At 47.6% G+C, this 16810-nt stretch overlaps 1 protein-coding gene and 1 long non-coding RNA gene across 2 annotated transcripts; one reads left to right on the top strand and one right to left on the bottom strand.

Annotated features, from left to right (window-relative positions):
- The first annotated feature begins 987 nt into the window (after positions 1-987).
- LOC310744130 lies at positions 988-3082 on the top strand. Its single transcript, XR_014539387.1, has 2 exons — positions 988-2291; positions 2767-3082. It is a non-coding gene; the product is annotated as an uncharacterized lncRNA (long non-coding RNA).
- DLX2 (distal-less homeobox 2) lies at positions 2650-7032 on the bottom strand. Its single transcript, XM_083575031.1, has 3 exons — positions 6156-7032; positions 5558-5745; positions 2650-4179 (listed from the first exon to the last, which is right to left on the bottom strand). Exons 1-3 carry the CDS (start codon positions 6568-6570, stop codon positions 3778-3780), a joined length of 1005 nt encoding a protein of 334 aa, XP_083431157.1. The 5' UTR covers positions 6571-7032; the 3' UTR covers positions 2650-3777.
- Between the last annotated feature and the right edge of the window lie 9778 nt (positions 7033-16810).

Consider the following 16810-nt stretch of genomic DNA (forward strand, 5'->3'; position numbering starts at 1 on the left):
AGAGCAACCATAATAAAATATAATAAAAAGCATACTGACAGACAAAATAATAAAATAGCTAATAACAGTTGTCTCCCTGCTCCCACACAGTTTGGCAGGTCATAGGCCTGGGTAAAGAGGATGTTTTTTGCCTGGTGCCTAAAGACATGTAAGGATGGCACCAGGTGAGGCTCTCTGGGGAGAGCTTTCCTCAGTTGGGGAGCCACCACAGAGAAGGCCCTATCCTCACTGCTGATCACTTTATCTGCTTAATACAGTGGTACCTCGGGTTAAGAACTTAATTCGTTCTAGAGGTCCGTTCTTAACCTGAGGTACCACTTTAGCTAATGGGGCCTTCTGCTGCCACCGCGCCACTGCTGCATGATTTCTGTTCTCATCCTGAAGCAAAGTTCTTAACCCGAGGTACTATTTCTGGGTTGGTAGAGTCTGCAACCTGAAGCGTATGTAACCCGAGGTACCACTGTACACCTCCTAAGCAACAGCCTTCCTTGTTAGGTACAATAGCCTACACTGGGCAAGATCCTTGCTGGCACAATTGTGAGTAGGGCCCCAAAGAACCTCAGTACTAATGGGAAAAAAGAACAGAAGAGACAGGCAGCCCCCTCTCCTTGAAGCCTGCTGTATTTCTTTTTACAGGTCACGTTGGGGTGGGAAAGCTCCAGATTTACACAAGGGGAAGAGAGAACCAAGAAGGGTGTGCATGTGTACATGCATCTAGTCCTTACATTAGGAAGGGGTGTGGAGGGCTTCCATGATCTAATGGACCTGCAATAGAATCACTGGGGCTACAAAAGCAATGTGGAATAATGAAATCAGTGTTATATCTATCTATCATCTATCTATCTATCATCTATCTATCTCTCTCTCTCTATCTATCATCTATCTATCTATCATCTTTTGCATTTTATATACCATTCTTAAATACTAAAACAAATAAATAATATAGCGTAAAGTTGGGCTTGTGGGTGGGGTCCAGGAGGACAAGTCAATGTATTCGGGATTTGCAAGGTGGTAAGGTCAAAAACAAACAACTGGCCTGTGACGAAGATGTCTTATGTTAGTCAGCAACTGAAAGCAACAAGAAGAAAGTTTGAAGCCCCTTTGGTGGTTAGCTGATTTAGCTTCATCAAAATCTTGAAGTGGGGGTTGCCCCTGCTGTGTAACAAACCAGCTAGTTTTGTGCCACTGCGTTTTTCTATTTCTTAGTCGGTCTTTGTGCTATTTTACTTTATTTTTAAATCACAATCAACAGAATATTGTGGACTCTTAAAGACTGACAGATTCATTGGGGCATAAGCCATAATAAATCTGCTGGCCTTTCAGGTGTCTCAATGCTCTTTTGTTGTTTTCTCCTTGCAAACGACTTAAAGCGCAACCCTAGCCATGTCTACTCAGAAGCAGTTCCCATCGAATTCAAATACTTTTTCTCCCAGGTAATCAGGATTAGGAGGGTGGTGGCCTCCGTCCCTCTTTATGTATATATGCTGAATTTTACTAAACCAAAAGGCTGGACTTTCTGCAGTAGAAAAAAGTGACATTTGGTTCTCACACCCAGGAAGAACCTTTAAGGTGGGCTATAAGGACAACAGACGAACAAAAGCACCTAAATGCATAAAATAACGTGTCGAAAAAATGTCAGCACCCTGAGTGCATATGTACGCAGGCGGTGTGCCAAAAAAAGGTGCCCAATAAATTTATAAACGTTAGCGCGATTTTTCGTGAAGTAGAGACATTCTTGGCCATTTACACAGGATACCCAAGACGTTGTTCTCTGGGCGGCTGGCTAATCCCAGATCACGAACACTTCACCTTCAGAAGCGCGCACACTGGTGCGCTTTTACGCACACGGGAAGAGCGCATTTGGAACCTTTCATTCCCTCTGCGCGCATAGTGAGTGTAGCGCGCCGTGGAACTTCGTGCCTGCCTTTTATCCGTTACCAACACTGCCCAGAAGAGGATCAGCCGCTCCGCCTTGCCGCCGCACTGCCTGGATCCTAACGCGGGAAGCCGCCAGGAGCCTGTCCCGGACTCCCTAAATGTCTGTGGCGCCAGAGAGCGGCGGGGAGGGGCCGAGTCTAGGCGAGCCTGGAGGAGCGTGCTGAGTGATTCATGGCTGCGGCGGAGGCCAGGCTGCCCCCCGGCCCCTGTCTTCTTCTGGCTGAGGGGCTAGCAGCAGGGGCACCGCCAAGCCCCACAGAATGGGCTTGCCTCTCCACCCACACAACAATTCAAGGATACTCCAGGTCAGTTGGTGCGCAGCAAGTACCGTGGCGGCAGCGACGGAAAACTGAGTAAGTCTCCCCAAAATAAAGCCCTTTGATGTGTTTTAGACCCGAGCAAAGTGGGAAAAGGGGCCCTGATAGGAAGAAGGCCGTTTTCTTAACGGAATAAACCTGCATCGGGTCTAGCATACAGTTTTGGGTAAGGGTAGGAAGAAATAAAATGGACCACCCTCAGCGTGGATGTTAGGGATAGTGGAGCGCCACTACAGAGTCTCCTGTAGGCTGATATCCCGTACCCACTTACCTGGGGGGAAAGCCCACTGATGTAAACGGGACTTCTGAGCAGACACGTGTAGGCTTGCGCTTCTAGTGAATATGTAGGTGTCGGAAGTGGGGGGGGGGGAATAATATCGAAGGCCGAACAAACTCCGGTGCAAACAATAATTTATTTAAATAATCTCTTCATAGTGTAAAAGTAACATCGAGAGATTTTGTTTTGTTTTTGTAATAAATAACCAAGAAAATACCTTTTTATGTTTTAAAGGTTTTAACGACGAACTGGGAAAAATTCAGTAGCTTATTCTTTTTGACAGCGAAGAGAAAAGGTATCAAACAGAATAATTAAAGGATATGGAAACTGCTCAGAGAGAAACAGGATGACGTTATGGCATTAACAGATCTTGGTTTACAAACATAAACAAATACAGGCTGTCCAATGCAACTCTTCACCCCTCTCTATTTATTTTTTTACACCAAGAAGCCAAGGAGGGGAGAAATCGGCACAAAACAGCGTTATTACAAACATATTTTTTCCTCGTGAAAAAAAAAGTCCTGCAAACATTAAAAAAAGATAATTTAAACACAGCTGGGTTCTTTTTAATTTTAAATATCTACATATAAAAATTATTTAATCTTTTTTCCCCCAACATCAAAATGAGGTCATCTGCAAAGGCACCTATAAAAAGTTTACAAAAATAATAATAAAAATTAAATAAGAAATTCTGCACTGGCGATTGGATGCGAAATGGGAGAAGAGTGAATTCCCCCCTCCCCGCATTTGAAGAATAGAAGGTAGGTAAAAAAAGAGAAGGGGATATATCAAAGAATAGATGGAGCGGATGGGAGGGAAATAACCTTAAAATCTGTAGAGACTTTTGGAGCGAGTTTGTGAGCACAGGTTTACCCGGATTCCATGGTGGTCAATGGGAATGTTGCCAGCGGCTTCAAAGACACCTACTGGATTAGGGGTGTTCTGATTTGAAGTGTGTGCGGGAGGATAACCACAGGCCCTGATTCGGTCCCAACTTCAGGGAAGGCTCTCATCTCCCAGCTGGGTATGTAAGAAGTACCGCCTGGAAAGGACCAGCGTCGGAGTAACTCCGGAGTGGGTAGCAGCGGGGCGGGCGGGTTGGGAGCAGCTCGGTTCTCCAACGAAGCACCCGGGTATGTACCTCTCTATCCTTTGGGGACAGGAGCGCGGAGTGAACAGGGCTCCCCCTCCTCCCCCAACTCCACTTGGGGGAGCTGGGTTGCGCGCGGCAAACGCGCGGGCGGGTTAGAAAATCGTCCCTGCGCTGACAGCAGCGCCGTGGTGGTGGTGATGGTGGAGGTGCGGGTGGTGTTGGTGAGGCTGCGCTTGCTGCAGGATCGGGGAGGCGGCTTGCAAGTGGGAAGCAGCGGCGCTCGACGCCTGGTGGTACCACGAGTAGTTGCCCAGGAAAGCAGCCGTCGCGCCCGGGGCGCCGGGGCTGGATCCAGCGCTGCTCCCGCCGCCTCCGCCCCCGCTGCTCATCCGCTGCGGGTGTGGCGCGAAGTCCCAGGTTAGCGTGGTCGACGCCGGAGACGCCGCCGAGCAAGGCGGGGAGCTGCTGCCGCCCGGGTGCTGGTCGGCGGGGATCTCACCGCTTTTCCACATCTTCTTGAACTTGGAACGGCGGTTCTGGAACCAGATCTTCACCTGGACAAAGGGAGGAGGAGCAGGAAGAGAGACGAGAGTGAGAGAGAGGCCCCTCTCACCAAATTTTTGCGGTCACCAGAGAGCAAGCCCCCCAAAACACACACACAAAGCTCTCACACACACACACCTTGTTTAATTTAACTGGAGGAGCCCTTCTCCCAAAGCAGACCCCTCACAGAGAGAAGAAAAGGAGACAGCTGTCTCCAAAAGCAGGCTGGTGGATTCCCCCTGTCGCAGGCTGCTAGGAAAACGAGCAAATCAACCGACTGTTTCGGTGTGAGGTTTGGTTTGGCAACGTGGGAGGGAGAGAGCGGTTTTTAAATAACAGGGTAAACAGTTTTACTGGGTTTTGCTGAGTTTTCAGGCTGCGCGTGTGAGAAGAGGGACAATTGTGCTGTGTTGGTCTTTGTAACCACAGATGTTGTCTCGTGTGTGTGTGTGTGTGTGTGTGTGTGTGTCCCTCCTGATGTGTGCGTTTAGAGGTAGGGATTTCTGATATCAGCCATTCTCAGAAGTCCCCCCCCCTCCCCAAGTATGTTAGATGCCTTTTAAAATGGCATTCTTTTGTTTCCCCTAGTTTCATTCCCGCCTGTCTCCCTGACCAATACCAGATATAGTATCTTCCTTTCTTAAATGTGCACTAACAGCCTTTGAGAAAGGGAGGCTCGGTGTGCTCTTAGCACTGCGTCGCTCATCCAGATCGAAAGGAGGTTTAAATAACGCTGAATAACTTTGCTTCCTGAAAGATGCCAGATAAAGAGGGGAGGAGGGGTGACTTTTCTTCCACGTGTACAATGAAACAGGATACTTCGTGAAATGAGTGTGTTGGAGACAGAGAGGCTAACAGCTAAACCCAGAAGCAAAGAGGCGCGCTTAATCAATGCGCACCTAAACTCTGTGCTGCGAATAGATCACAAAAAGGAGGATCTGGCCTATGATCCGGTTCAAGTCACATTAACACTTCCACTGAAAACAAAGACATGCTTAAATCTTCCCCCACTGCGATCGACGGGGCTTAAAAACTGTGTCAAGATCCCACCCATACGTTTGAAACAGAACTATTTCGCGTGCTGTAGCTTCTGCTGCACCGCCCAAGCGTGGTCTGTCTGAGCAAGGCTGCTCGGCTACAGGTGGTCTATATTGTACAAAGCCACCCGCTTTTCTGCGTTCACAAAGGGCAACACTACCAAACAACAATAAGATGGTGGGAACCTCTGCTTGGATGAACCTCCTCTGGAAAAAACCACACCTTCCGGACTGCCGCTGGCAAAAAAAGGCTGGAATGGTCGCTATGCAATAAACTAGCCAACGTGGGGGGACCCGACGTGAAGCCTTCGCGCGTCGGAGTGCAAGCCGCTTCTGAGCCTTCTTTCCTTACCTGAGTTTGGGTGAGGCCTAGGGAGGCTGCCAGCTCGGCTCTCTCGGGCAGGGCCAGATACTGGGTCTTCTGGAAGCGTCGCTGCAGAGCCGCCAGCTGGAAGCTGGAGTAGATCGTCCTGGGCTTGCGCACTTTCTTGGGTTTGCCGTTGACTATCCGGATCTCGGGCTCGCCTTCTTCTTTCTCGGCTGCGAGGGAAGGGAAAGCACCGTGAATAACGAGGCACCCCCAGCGGCATCACCCACCACCGCCACATGCCAACCTCTCCTGGGTGGCGGGTTATTATAGCTTTGCCTCCCACAAGTAGCTATGTTCAGCATGGCTCCCCGCACTCGTCTAACCTTGGAGAGAGCAGGCGCGCAACGGAGAGAGAGAAAGAGCGCTCCTACTGCCAGGATACCTTCCAACCCAACCAGGTTTTTTTTTAATTATTATTATTATTATTATTATTATTATTATTATTATTATTATTATTTACCAACCACGTGCTGCTCCTCTTCTGCGTGTGCTAGACGGAAAAGTCAGCGCAGGGCGCCACACTTTCCCAAGCAAATTTCCCACCGCCCCCTCAACCCTCCTGGAGGGAGTTGGTTCTTACCAGGATCGTTGCTGACCGGGGACGTCCTTGCCCCGTAGGTTGCATAGGAGCTGTAAGAGGCCGAGTACCCCAGGTCGTAGCTGCCGGCTTTGGTGGAGTAAGGCACCGCGCTGATCCCGCTCGGGTGGTACTGGTAGGAGCCCATCTGCGCGTACGGGGACCCGCTGCCCGCGTTGCTCCCGGCGCTTCCTCCTCCTCCTCCTCCTCCTCCTCCTCCTCCTCCTCCGTGGTGCTGTTGCTGGTTGGTGTAGTAGCTGCTGTCCGTGGCGGTGGACACAGGCAACGTGGGAGACTCCTGGGGTTTGTGTAAGCTGTGGTGGTGTTGTTGTTGCTGCTGCTGCTGGTGATGGTAACTGCTGGAGGTAATCTGGTTGGAATGCATATCTGAGGCGAGGCTGTCAAAGACCCCCGTCATCCTGATCCTCTCTCCCCGCCCCTTGCTCCCTCCCTCCCTCGCTCCGAGGATGCAGGAGGGCAAACCAACAGCGGGGAGGGGGACCACGAGAGAGAGAGAGAGAGAGAGAGAGAGAGAGAGAGAGAAGGAAAAAGCAGGTCTCCTCTTTGGCAACAGGGCGCGCGTGGAAAAGTTACAACGCGCCTCTCTTTCTTTCTTTTCTTTCCTTCTCTCTCTCTCTCTTTCCTCACACACCCGGGGGTTCGCCTTCTTGAAGCAGACTGGAAACCCCAAGCCCAAGAAAAGAGATCACTGCTGGGGATCCCTTTGCACCCGAGGAGGCGGGCAGGAGGCCGCCGCTGCCATCGCCTCTCCAAAGCGCCAGGGCGCGTTTGCGCGCACAAGACTTTCCCCCCCCGTGCGCGCTGCAAGCAGCAGCAACAGCAGCAACAGCAGCAGCAACGCCTCCGCTTCTGCAGCTGCTTTAGGATTGTCTGCGTCTGCTGGGCACCGTCAGGCGGGCATTTAACACCGGTCACGTGAGGGCGGGCGACGTCACCTAGCAACAGCCAACCAGAGGTTCCGATCGCGTTGTAGTGCGCTCTCTCTCTCTCCCCACGCCCTGCTTCTCCTCTTGGCTTCCCGGGGCGGTGGAGGCGCCTTGCAGGTGACACACACAGAGAAGAGAGGGTGGGAGGAGGAGGAGGAGGAAAATACATCCCCCTAAAAAAAAAAAATAGTGTCTCAGATTTGGGGTGCTGGTCTGGTGGAGTTAGAGTTGGAAGGAAAATAGTTTTTGCAGTGGTTTAGTCTTCTCACTGTAAATCATAGCTGTCAACTTTTCCCTTTTCTTGCGAGGAATCCTATTCGGAATAAGGGAATTTCCTTTAAAAAAGGGGAAATGTTGACAGCTATGCTGTAAATGGGAATATTCGAAACGTGTGTCGTGATGAAGACGCGGAATGGTCAGGCTAGGTTCTTGCTTGGTGGTTCTTGTTCTACCTCAAGATTATTATTGTTATTTATTAAGTTTTTATACCGTCCTTCACCCGGAAACTCCAGGGCTGTTCACAACACAAAAATAAAAAAAACGAGGACAAAAGAATACATAATAAAACAAAAACAGGAATGGAAACAAAGATCAGAATTTTTATTATTTGTATACCGTCCTTCACCGGAAGATCCCAGGGCGATTCACAACACAAAAGGAGGACACAAGAATACACAAGAAAACAAGAACAAGAACAAGAACAGAAACCAAGAAAATCAGAATTCTTCCTCCTTCTCCTCCTGTTCTTCTTCGTTGTTAAAGTTGTGCACCGTCTTTAGCCCGAAGATTCCAGGGCGGCTCACAACAGAAACATGTCAAATGATCAAGGTGTCTCCCTTTGCTAGGTAAAAATGACCAGTCTGATCCAGTTAGATTCAGGTCACACAGCGGGATGCCACGGAAGGGTTTACTTCGAATCTGTAGGAAGGCCTCGCTGTGTTCAGTGGAGCTTTTCTCCCTTGTAAGTGTGGTTACTAGGCTGCATAAATGTTTGCTAAAACCATATCTCTTAAGCCACGTTGTCCGGCGAGCATAACCGTCGTATAATAAGACGAAACATACCGGCTTATTCGTCTTCCTGCGCGCTTTCTTCCAATAAGTAGGATGACTTCAAAGGCCAAGAAGAAAGCACAGCTTATAGGCTTTTAAACTTTAGCTGCGAAAAGAGGGTTGACGTTATCAGGGGCGGAAAGACGAAGGTGGAGGACAACTTCACAGCTCTTAGGAAAGGATTGGTCTTTTATGCTTACAGCTTTTGCATCTATGAAATGAGCAGTTTCTAAAACCCGTGGCAAATACGCCCCGCTTCCCATTTACTTTCGTTATCTGCCTTCGTCACTCAATAATGCACAAAGTACCATTGCAGGAGTTTGTGTGTGTGTGTGTGTTTTGTTGCGCGAGGAAATAAAATCTATAAAGACTGGCTGTTTTGCGCTTGAATAAGGTAGGGGGGGTTAAACGAAAGGCCCGATGTTACAGGTAAATGGTGCGATTTAAACTGGGGAATCCATCCTTTGAGACGTTCAATGGAAAACAAAATGAGAATGTTTTTCAAAGTGAAAAACAAAACAAATCCGTACACACGGAGTGGAGCGAAAACTCCTGGCTCCATATCCTCGAGCAATTCTGGACCTTCTAAGTTTTGCAGAGCCGTTCCTAGGCAGAGAAATAAGGTTTGAAATAGCAACAGCCACTAAGTTCACGTCTTGATCGTCTAACACAAGATTTATAAAGACATAACACATAATCATGATATATAGTTGTAGACAGCATTTTTTAAAAAAATTAAAACACTCCTGGCTATCCCATATTTTGAGAGATTTAATTCGAGGGCAGCCTCCATTATTAAACAAACAAACAAAAAGCCCGCGGCGTCTGATAAGATTCCTGCCACCCCATAGGAAGAAGGATGTTGTACTGGAGAGGCGACAGGAGGTGTTTATGACCTTGCCTTTTAGCGCCACCTAGCGTGGAAACCGCGCGCCCGCGAGGCCAGGTAGGAGACGGCGTAATCGCACCTGGGCGCCAGTCTCTTCAGTCAGCCCGCCGAGCAAAATAGTAATTAAAAGCCGCAATTAAAAAAAAAAAAAAAAAAAAAAAATAAAAGCCGCAACCCTGTGCTGGCGCGCATCGTCTGAAATCCTCAGAAGAAAGAAACAGACCTGTGCGGTTTGAATCGACTTGTTGCAACAGCAGCTGAGCGGAAAGGCAGCTCATATTCTGAGAAACATGATGAAAATAAAAAGGAAAAACCCGTCTCTCTCTGTTTTTCCCCTCTTCTCCCCATCCCACGGGCAATTAAAGTGAGGAGAGGCTGGGAGACAAGAGTTAAGCCCTCCAGGGACCAGTTTGTCCTTAGCCTCAATTGGCACCCAAATCACTGGCTGCTCATCATCATCGTCATCGATTAGATTTATACTTCAGCTTCACTCAATGTAGCTTTTTCAATCCACCTACAGACCCCCATCCCACCCTGTCCGTTTATACAATACTTAATTTGTGTGTCAGAAGAGGTAAGGGGTCATTTTGGCCCAGGACAAGCAACTTTTCTTTTTAAAAAATCCTGTTACTGTAGATACAACAAACGCATTGGGACCTTCGGATCCCTCAAAGAATGTGTATTTTTTTTTTTTAGAATAATGTACTTTCTTGGGCTCCATGATCACTGCAGATGGTGACAGCAGTCACGAAATTAAAAGCCGCCTGCTTCTTGGGAGAAAAGCAAACCTAGACAGCATCTTAAAAAGCAGAGACATCACCTTGCCAACAAAGGTCCGTATAGTTAAAGCTATGGTTTTCCCAGTAGTGATGTATGGAAGTGAGAGCTGGACCATAAAGAAGGCTAATCGCCGAAGAATTGATGCTTTTGAATTATGGTGCTGGAGGAGACTCTTGAGAGTCCCATGGACTGCAAGAAGATCAAACCTATCCATTCTGAAGGAAATCAGCCCTGAGTGCTCACTGGAAGGACAGATCCTGAAGCTGAGGCTCCAATACTTTGGCCACCTCATGAGAAGAGAAGACTCCCTGGAAAAGACCCTGATGTTGGAAAAGATTCAGGGCACAAGGAGAAGGGGATGACAGAGGACGAGATGGTTGGACAGTGTTCTTGAAGCTGCCAGCATGAGTTTGACCAAACTGTGGGAGGCAGTGGAAGACAAGAGTGCCTGGTGTGCTCTGGTCCATGGTGTCACGAAGAGTCGGACATGACTAAACAACAACACATGCTTGAAAGAAAAGGGTATCCCATTGAGGAGGTTGAAAGGGGTGAAACAAGATAGGAAGCTCACTGTAGGGACAGGTCTAATCCATAATTTCATTTCAACACTCTGATCTGTGTCTGTGTGAAGCCACTCTATATAATAAACATGTCTGTGAAAGGTTTGACGTGTTGGTGTGTGTAACTTGAGGGAGGCCTCTCAGAAACCATATCTCTCTATCTTTCATTTAAAAAAAAAATCAGTTGAACCTGAAAAATAGCTTCTTGACAAGTGTTGCTTTTCCTCATAGTGTGTTCCATACTCTGGCTATCTTGAAATACTTGTAATCAAATTGATTACAATTTGGATAAAATCAGCTCCAGTTCTACACTGTCCAGAGTGGACATTGGGTCAAATGAGGAAGTTTCAGTAAAATGAGCTTTCGTTTTCTTTTAGCAAGGTGTAGAATTATCCCTGACTTTCTCCTCCCTCTGGCACAAATCCGGCTTTTAGAGATTCTGGAGTAGATGGCTCCATAACATGTTATCAAATGTCTCCTGCGTTTTTACAGTGAACCCACAAGGGCTGACTTATTTCTGAACACCCTGAGAAGCAGGAGACCATAAATGAGTTAGCCAAGCTGATTTGACAACTCTAGCCACAGTATATACACTTAGACGAGAGGGCCAAAATGATGTCTATTGTTGCATGGTGCCTCATCCAGTTCCTCATAAGAACGCAGCGTGTGTGGTAGATTATTATTCACATGGAAAGAATTCTTCTTGGTTTTTTGGGGGTGGGTGGGAAAGGGGAGAAGAGATTCAGCTTAAGGTTCTCGACCAATTACAACACCTTTGTGGTTGTAGAACCAGGAGTGTCTCAGTAATAACTCTCAGCGTTTTTAAGGCACTCCTTAAGAGTCTAAAGTACTTCATAAGGCTCAGCTTTCCTTACAACAACCCTGTAATGTAGGCCAGTTATTAGGATAATGCAAATGGGTACTGTGGTGATCACACAGGGCTCACACATGACCACCACATATGATAAAAGGTACCTTCGCCACTTTTCATTCTACTTGGTTTAGCTTTGTTTCGTTACGATAATCTTTATTGTCATTGTCCCATATAGAACAACGAAACTGAAAATCTGCATCAGACATTCAGAAACCAACAAGCCTGCTATCCCAGCTATCCCAGCCTGGTTGGCCCCCTAAAAGCTCTGATACCCCATAATTAAATACAATATACTCCCACAGAGACTACCTTACACTGTGTTTAAAACCAAAATCACATTTGGATAGAAACTGTTTCTCAGGCGGCTAGTCCTAGTCTTTATAACCCTGTACCTTCTTCCAGAAGGCAGAAGCTGAAAGAGATAATTTTCGGGGTGCGCACTATCCTGCACTATATCTGCAGCTTTCTTATGACACCTGGAAGCATAGATTCTTATGCATCTCAAAAGGAACATGGATATAGGCATCCCATGGTGACCTATGGAAAGGCGACACATATAGCTAGTCTATCTCTTTTCAATCTGGATGCATTATTGGGGGAGTGGGGAACTTAAAAAAAAAAGGACAGAAAACCAAACACGTAGGAAAGGACTCTTAAGTAACTTGAAATTTCCTGCTGATGACATTCTTCAGATGTGCTAAGTAACAGGAGGAACGATGGAAATCATAGTGAGAGATGAAGCCATCTAACCCTTTACTGGGGGAAAATCCACAAGAGCCTTGCTTTTGCAAGTTATTCTATTGCTGTAGTCGCTGTGGCTACATTCATGCATGCACACACTGTACAGCAAGTATGAGGAAATGTTCTTAGGCCAAGGGCCACATTGTCCCAGTGGAAAGCTGTCAGGGGCCGCATTCCAAAAGTGGGTGGGCCCAGACCCTGGTTTGAGCAGGGCCAGAAATGTACAGAATCACACTTAACACTTGCTTGGCACTTAGCCAGTGTACAGCGTGGTTTCAAGACATGGTACGAGTAGGGATATCTGCTGGAAGATCAAGAGGAAGAAAAGTTTCTGAGACAAGCTCGCGACAAGCAATGCTAGCCAAGCATAACTGCTGTCCTAGCATCAGTAGGGTCACTTGCCACTCATTTTCAAGCAGATTTTTCTGCTGTTCAGTTCTGACTAAGAGGCTGTGGTGTAACAGAGGTAAGGTAAAGGGACCCCTGACCATTAGGTCCAGTCATGGCCGACTGGGGTTGCGGCGCTCATCTTGCTTTATTGGCCGAGGGAGCCGGTGTACAGCTTCTGGGGCATGTGGCCAGCATGACTAAGCTGCTTCTGGCGAACCAGAGGCTTTGTGAGTCACAGAGTCTGCGTATTTCCTGTTCACAGGAAGTTTATATTTTGTCTATTGCTTTCGTTTCTCTTTCTGTGCCTGAGACATCGAAGCAGGCAGTCATGTTTTCCTTTGTTCTGATCAACGCTGAATAAAGTTGTAAATAATGCTCTCCTGAGTGCGCCTTTCGTTGTGCGAACTCTGCTGATAGAGCGTGCACAAGCCCTGGAATGTGGCAAGCTATTTCTGAAGCTTCGTGTCGCTAATTGACTGATACTGTATCTACGGGAGATCGATGGATCGTCCGGAGGCGACGTGGAACCATGATGTACTCTGTCTCCCTGGCAGTATCCCAACAAAAGGTTTCGGGCCCAGATTCACGGCACTTACAGGAGAGTAAGACTGCAAAAGACTGTGTTGAGATATGTAGGAAAAGCAAAAGTAAGGCTTTTCTGTTGCCGCGACAGAGAGCCTTTGATGACCGGCTGGCTTAATTGGCCTGGGAGCCGCGCCAGAGGCTTCGTGATTTATGAGCTGCCGAGATAAGAAGTTTTTGAAGGCATAAAGGCTCACGGCTCAAGAAAAACCCTGGAATGGAGTTTTTACAAGCCTCAGATGATGGCACTCAGTGCCCAAAGTTGAATGCCCACAATTATGGGACCTGGGCTGTGTGGTGTGAGAGCTTGCTTCAACAGTTTGGAGTGTGGCATACTGTGTGTGAAGCCCCTCCAGTTCCTCTGACAGATAGATGGAGGGCCCAAGATTCAAGGGCCATAGACGTAATTGTCTTGTCCGTCTCTCTGGAGGAAATTGCTACGCTAGCTGGCAACACGACAGCACATCAGATGTGGAATGCTTTGAAAGTAGCCCATCTGCCACTCATCCCAGCCCAGAGTTTCACTGCTTCGGAGGTCCTGGCTGTTTCCCAGAATGCGAGTGAATGCAGGGATGCCGAGGGCACCGGTTGCAAGCTGCAGGGGGAGCTGACTGTCACGTCATCCCAGGCAGCATTCCAGCCTCCAGGGGGAGCCAAGGAGTCGGCAGCTGACAGCTCTGTTTCTCATGAGAACCAAGGTCATCGTCTCTGCAGAGGCCGGAAGGCCAGAAGTAAACAGAGACAGAACCCTGCAGATGGCCCAAAGCAGAAGGGGGGTGGAAAGTCCACGCCAGTGGAAAACAAGGTTTTGTTTGCTGGCAATGCTTCACCAAAGGCTAAAGGCAAGTTTGATGGCCAGGAGCAGGGGGGCAAGCAGCAGGAGCCCAAGCCAGTGGAAAACAAGGTTCTGTTTGCTGGCACTGCATCCCCAAAAGCCAAAGGAAGGTTTATTGTTGACTCTGGAGCGACCCGCCATCTGGCAAAGGATCGGCACCTTTTTATCTCCTTCACGCCTCAAGACGGAGAGATCCACCAGGCTGATGGAAAGACGTTGCGAATTGCAGGAGTCGGGACTGTGAAACTGGCAAGTCTGCACACAACCATCAAATATGTACTTTATGTTCCAGATTCTGCAGACAATTTGCTCAGTGTCCCACAGCTGACGGGGCGTGGCTTTGAGATTTCCTTCAAAAGGAGCGTCTGTGTCATCAGGAAAGGCAAAGAGGACATTTTGCATGCAAAGTTTATAGATGGTTTGTTCTGTATAATTTATGATGACAATGGTGCTGCTGTGTCTAATGTTGATTCTTGTTGTGTTGCACAAACTAACAAAGTTCTTCATGCAGGATGCATTCACGAGGCGCACAGAAAATTTGGTCACGTCTTGGCAGGCGCTGGCCAAGATGCCTGAATTGGTTCAGGGTTTGAACATCAAGCCCTGTAAGTTTCACATGAAATGTGTATCTTGTGCAGAGAACAAGGTGAAGGTTGCTCCAAAAGGCAAGGAGTCTAGCAGGCAGGCTTCCAAACCCTACCAGCTAGTCCACGCAGACCTGGTTGGTCCACTTGCGCCCTCTTTGGGTGGAGCAAGGTACTTCATGGTTCTAATTGATTCTTTTTCCAGGTACATTCATGTGTTTATGCTCGAGCAGAAATCACAAGCGTTTTCTAGGTTCAAGGCATTCTGTGCTTGGTTAGAGAATGCTCACAGTAAACGTATCGGCTGTTTGTTTACTGATCGAGGTGGGGAATTCACTTCTCAGCAGTTTGAAGCTTTCCTGACTGAGAAGGGAATCCAGCATGACCTCTCAACACCTAGATCTCCATGGATGAATGGACTTGCGGAGCAAGCAAATCAGACTTTGCTTCAAGGCCTGAAAAGGCCTTGTTGCATGATGCCAAACTCCCTGAGAAGTATTGGGGGGAGGCTTTGTCCACGTTTGTTTATTCCTATAACAGGAGACTGTCATCACCTATTGGTTGTACTCCCTATGAGAAGATGTTTGGTAAGAAACCTTACGTCAAGCACATGAGAATCTTTGGTTCTGACATGTGGGTACACACCCCACAGAGCAAGAAGCTTGGGAAGTGTGGGGCACATGGTTTGTTCATGGGGTACGAAAAAGGTTCATACAGGGTATGGATGACTGACTCTAAGTCCATTAAGTTCACAAAGAGTGTTGAGTACAATCCTAAGTGGGGGGGAAATGTGGGAATTTTCCAGAGTTACCCAGAGGAAGATGAAGGTGATGTGAAAAAGCAGATGGTGCTGAGGTAGAAGAGGAAGCTGAGGATGATGATGATGATCAGAGTTCGGATTCCAGCTCAGTGGGCGGCGCTGCTGCTGATGTCAGCGACAGTGATGACACAGCAGACTACAAGAGCGCAAAGGCCTCAGTCAGACCATCTGATGTGTCTGACAATGAACTGGAAGAACCACTGTTCACCATTGGTCATTTTTCTCCTAAGAAGGAGGAGATGAGTGAAGGAGGAGATCTAGTTCGCAGGTCTGAAAGGGCCACGAAAGGCAAACCTCCAAAGAGATTTGCTGATGAGTTTGCTAAGACAGCAACTGCTGTTCTTAGTAGCTCAGAGAAGGTGTGGGAACCTTCAAGCTTCAAAGAGGTTCAGGCGTTAACCTCTAAAGATGCTGAGCCTTGGCTTAATGCCTTGAAGGCTGAAATTGATTCCTTGAATAGGAACCAAACTTGGGAACTGGTACCAGTAGTCCCAGGAATGAGACTGGTTGGCAGCAAATGGGTCTTCAAGGCCAAGACAGACCAGAATGGCAAGGTTGTCAGACACAAAGCCAGATTGGTTGCCAGAGGTTTTTCACAGGTACCAGGACAGGATTACCATGAGATCTACTCACCCACTGTCAAGTATGAGAGCATTCGGCTAATGCTCAAGATTGCTGCAGAGGAGAAACTGCATGTTTCCCATCATGACATTAATACAGCTTTTTTGTACGGGGTTTTGGGGGAGGAGCTGTTTATGCTTCCACCTGATGGAATGCAGATACAGAAGGGAATGGTCTGTAAACTTCGGAAATCCTTATATGGTCTCAAGCAGAGTGCCAGGTGCTGGAACACAAAACTCACTGAGACATTGCTTTCTCTAGGTTTTCACCAGGGCAAAGCTGATTCGTGTGTGTTTGTCAAGGAGGAGGGGCAAAACAAACTGTATTGTTTATGTTTTGTTGATGATCTTCTGATGTTTTGGAAGAATCAGGCTTTGTACCAAAGCACCCTTGCTCAGCTGACGGAGCACTTTGACATGAAGGATCTTGGTGAGGTATCCAACTATCTTTCTCTGCAGGTGGAGAGGGACCAAGCAGGTAATTTTCTGGTACACCAAACACAGAAAATTGCTGATGTATTAACCAGGTTGAATTTGGTTGATGCAAACCCAACAGACACACCGATGGTGACAGGTTACCAGGTAGATAGTACTGCTGAAGCGTTTTCTGACACTACGCTGTACAGATGCATTCTAGGCAAGTTGTATTTCATTGCTAGATGCTCAAGACCTGACATAGCTGTAAGCACTAACCTGCTTAGCAGACATGCTAACAATCCTACTGTTCAGGATTGGAAAGCTCTGAAGCGCATAGCCCGCTATTTGAAAGGGACTTTGCACTACAGGCTGAGGTTCACCAGTCAGAAGACTGGAGGTCTTGAAATCTTTGCGGATGCTAGTTTTGGAAGTGACACCACGGATGGTACAAGCACTTCTGGAGTATGCTACATGTACAACTACTGTCTGTTTGACTGGCTGTGCAAGAAGCAGATGACAGTAAGCCTAAATTCCTGTGAAGCAGAACTCAATGCTCTGTCATTTTCACT

The sequence above is a fragment of the Podarcis filfolensis genome (assembly GCF_964270895.1).
Source record: "Podarcis filfolensis genome assembly, chromosome: 1".
In the NCBI taxonomy this organism is placed as follows: domain Eukaryota; kingdom Metazoa; phylum Chordata; class Lepidosauria; order Squamata; family Lacertidae; genus Podarcis; species Podarcis filfolensis.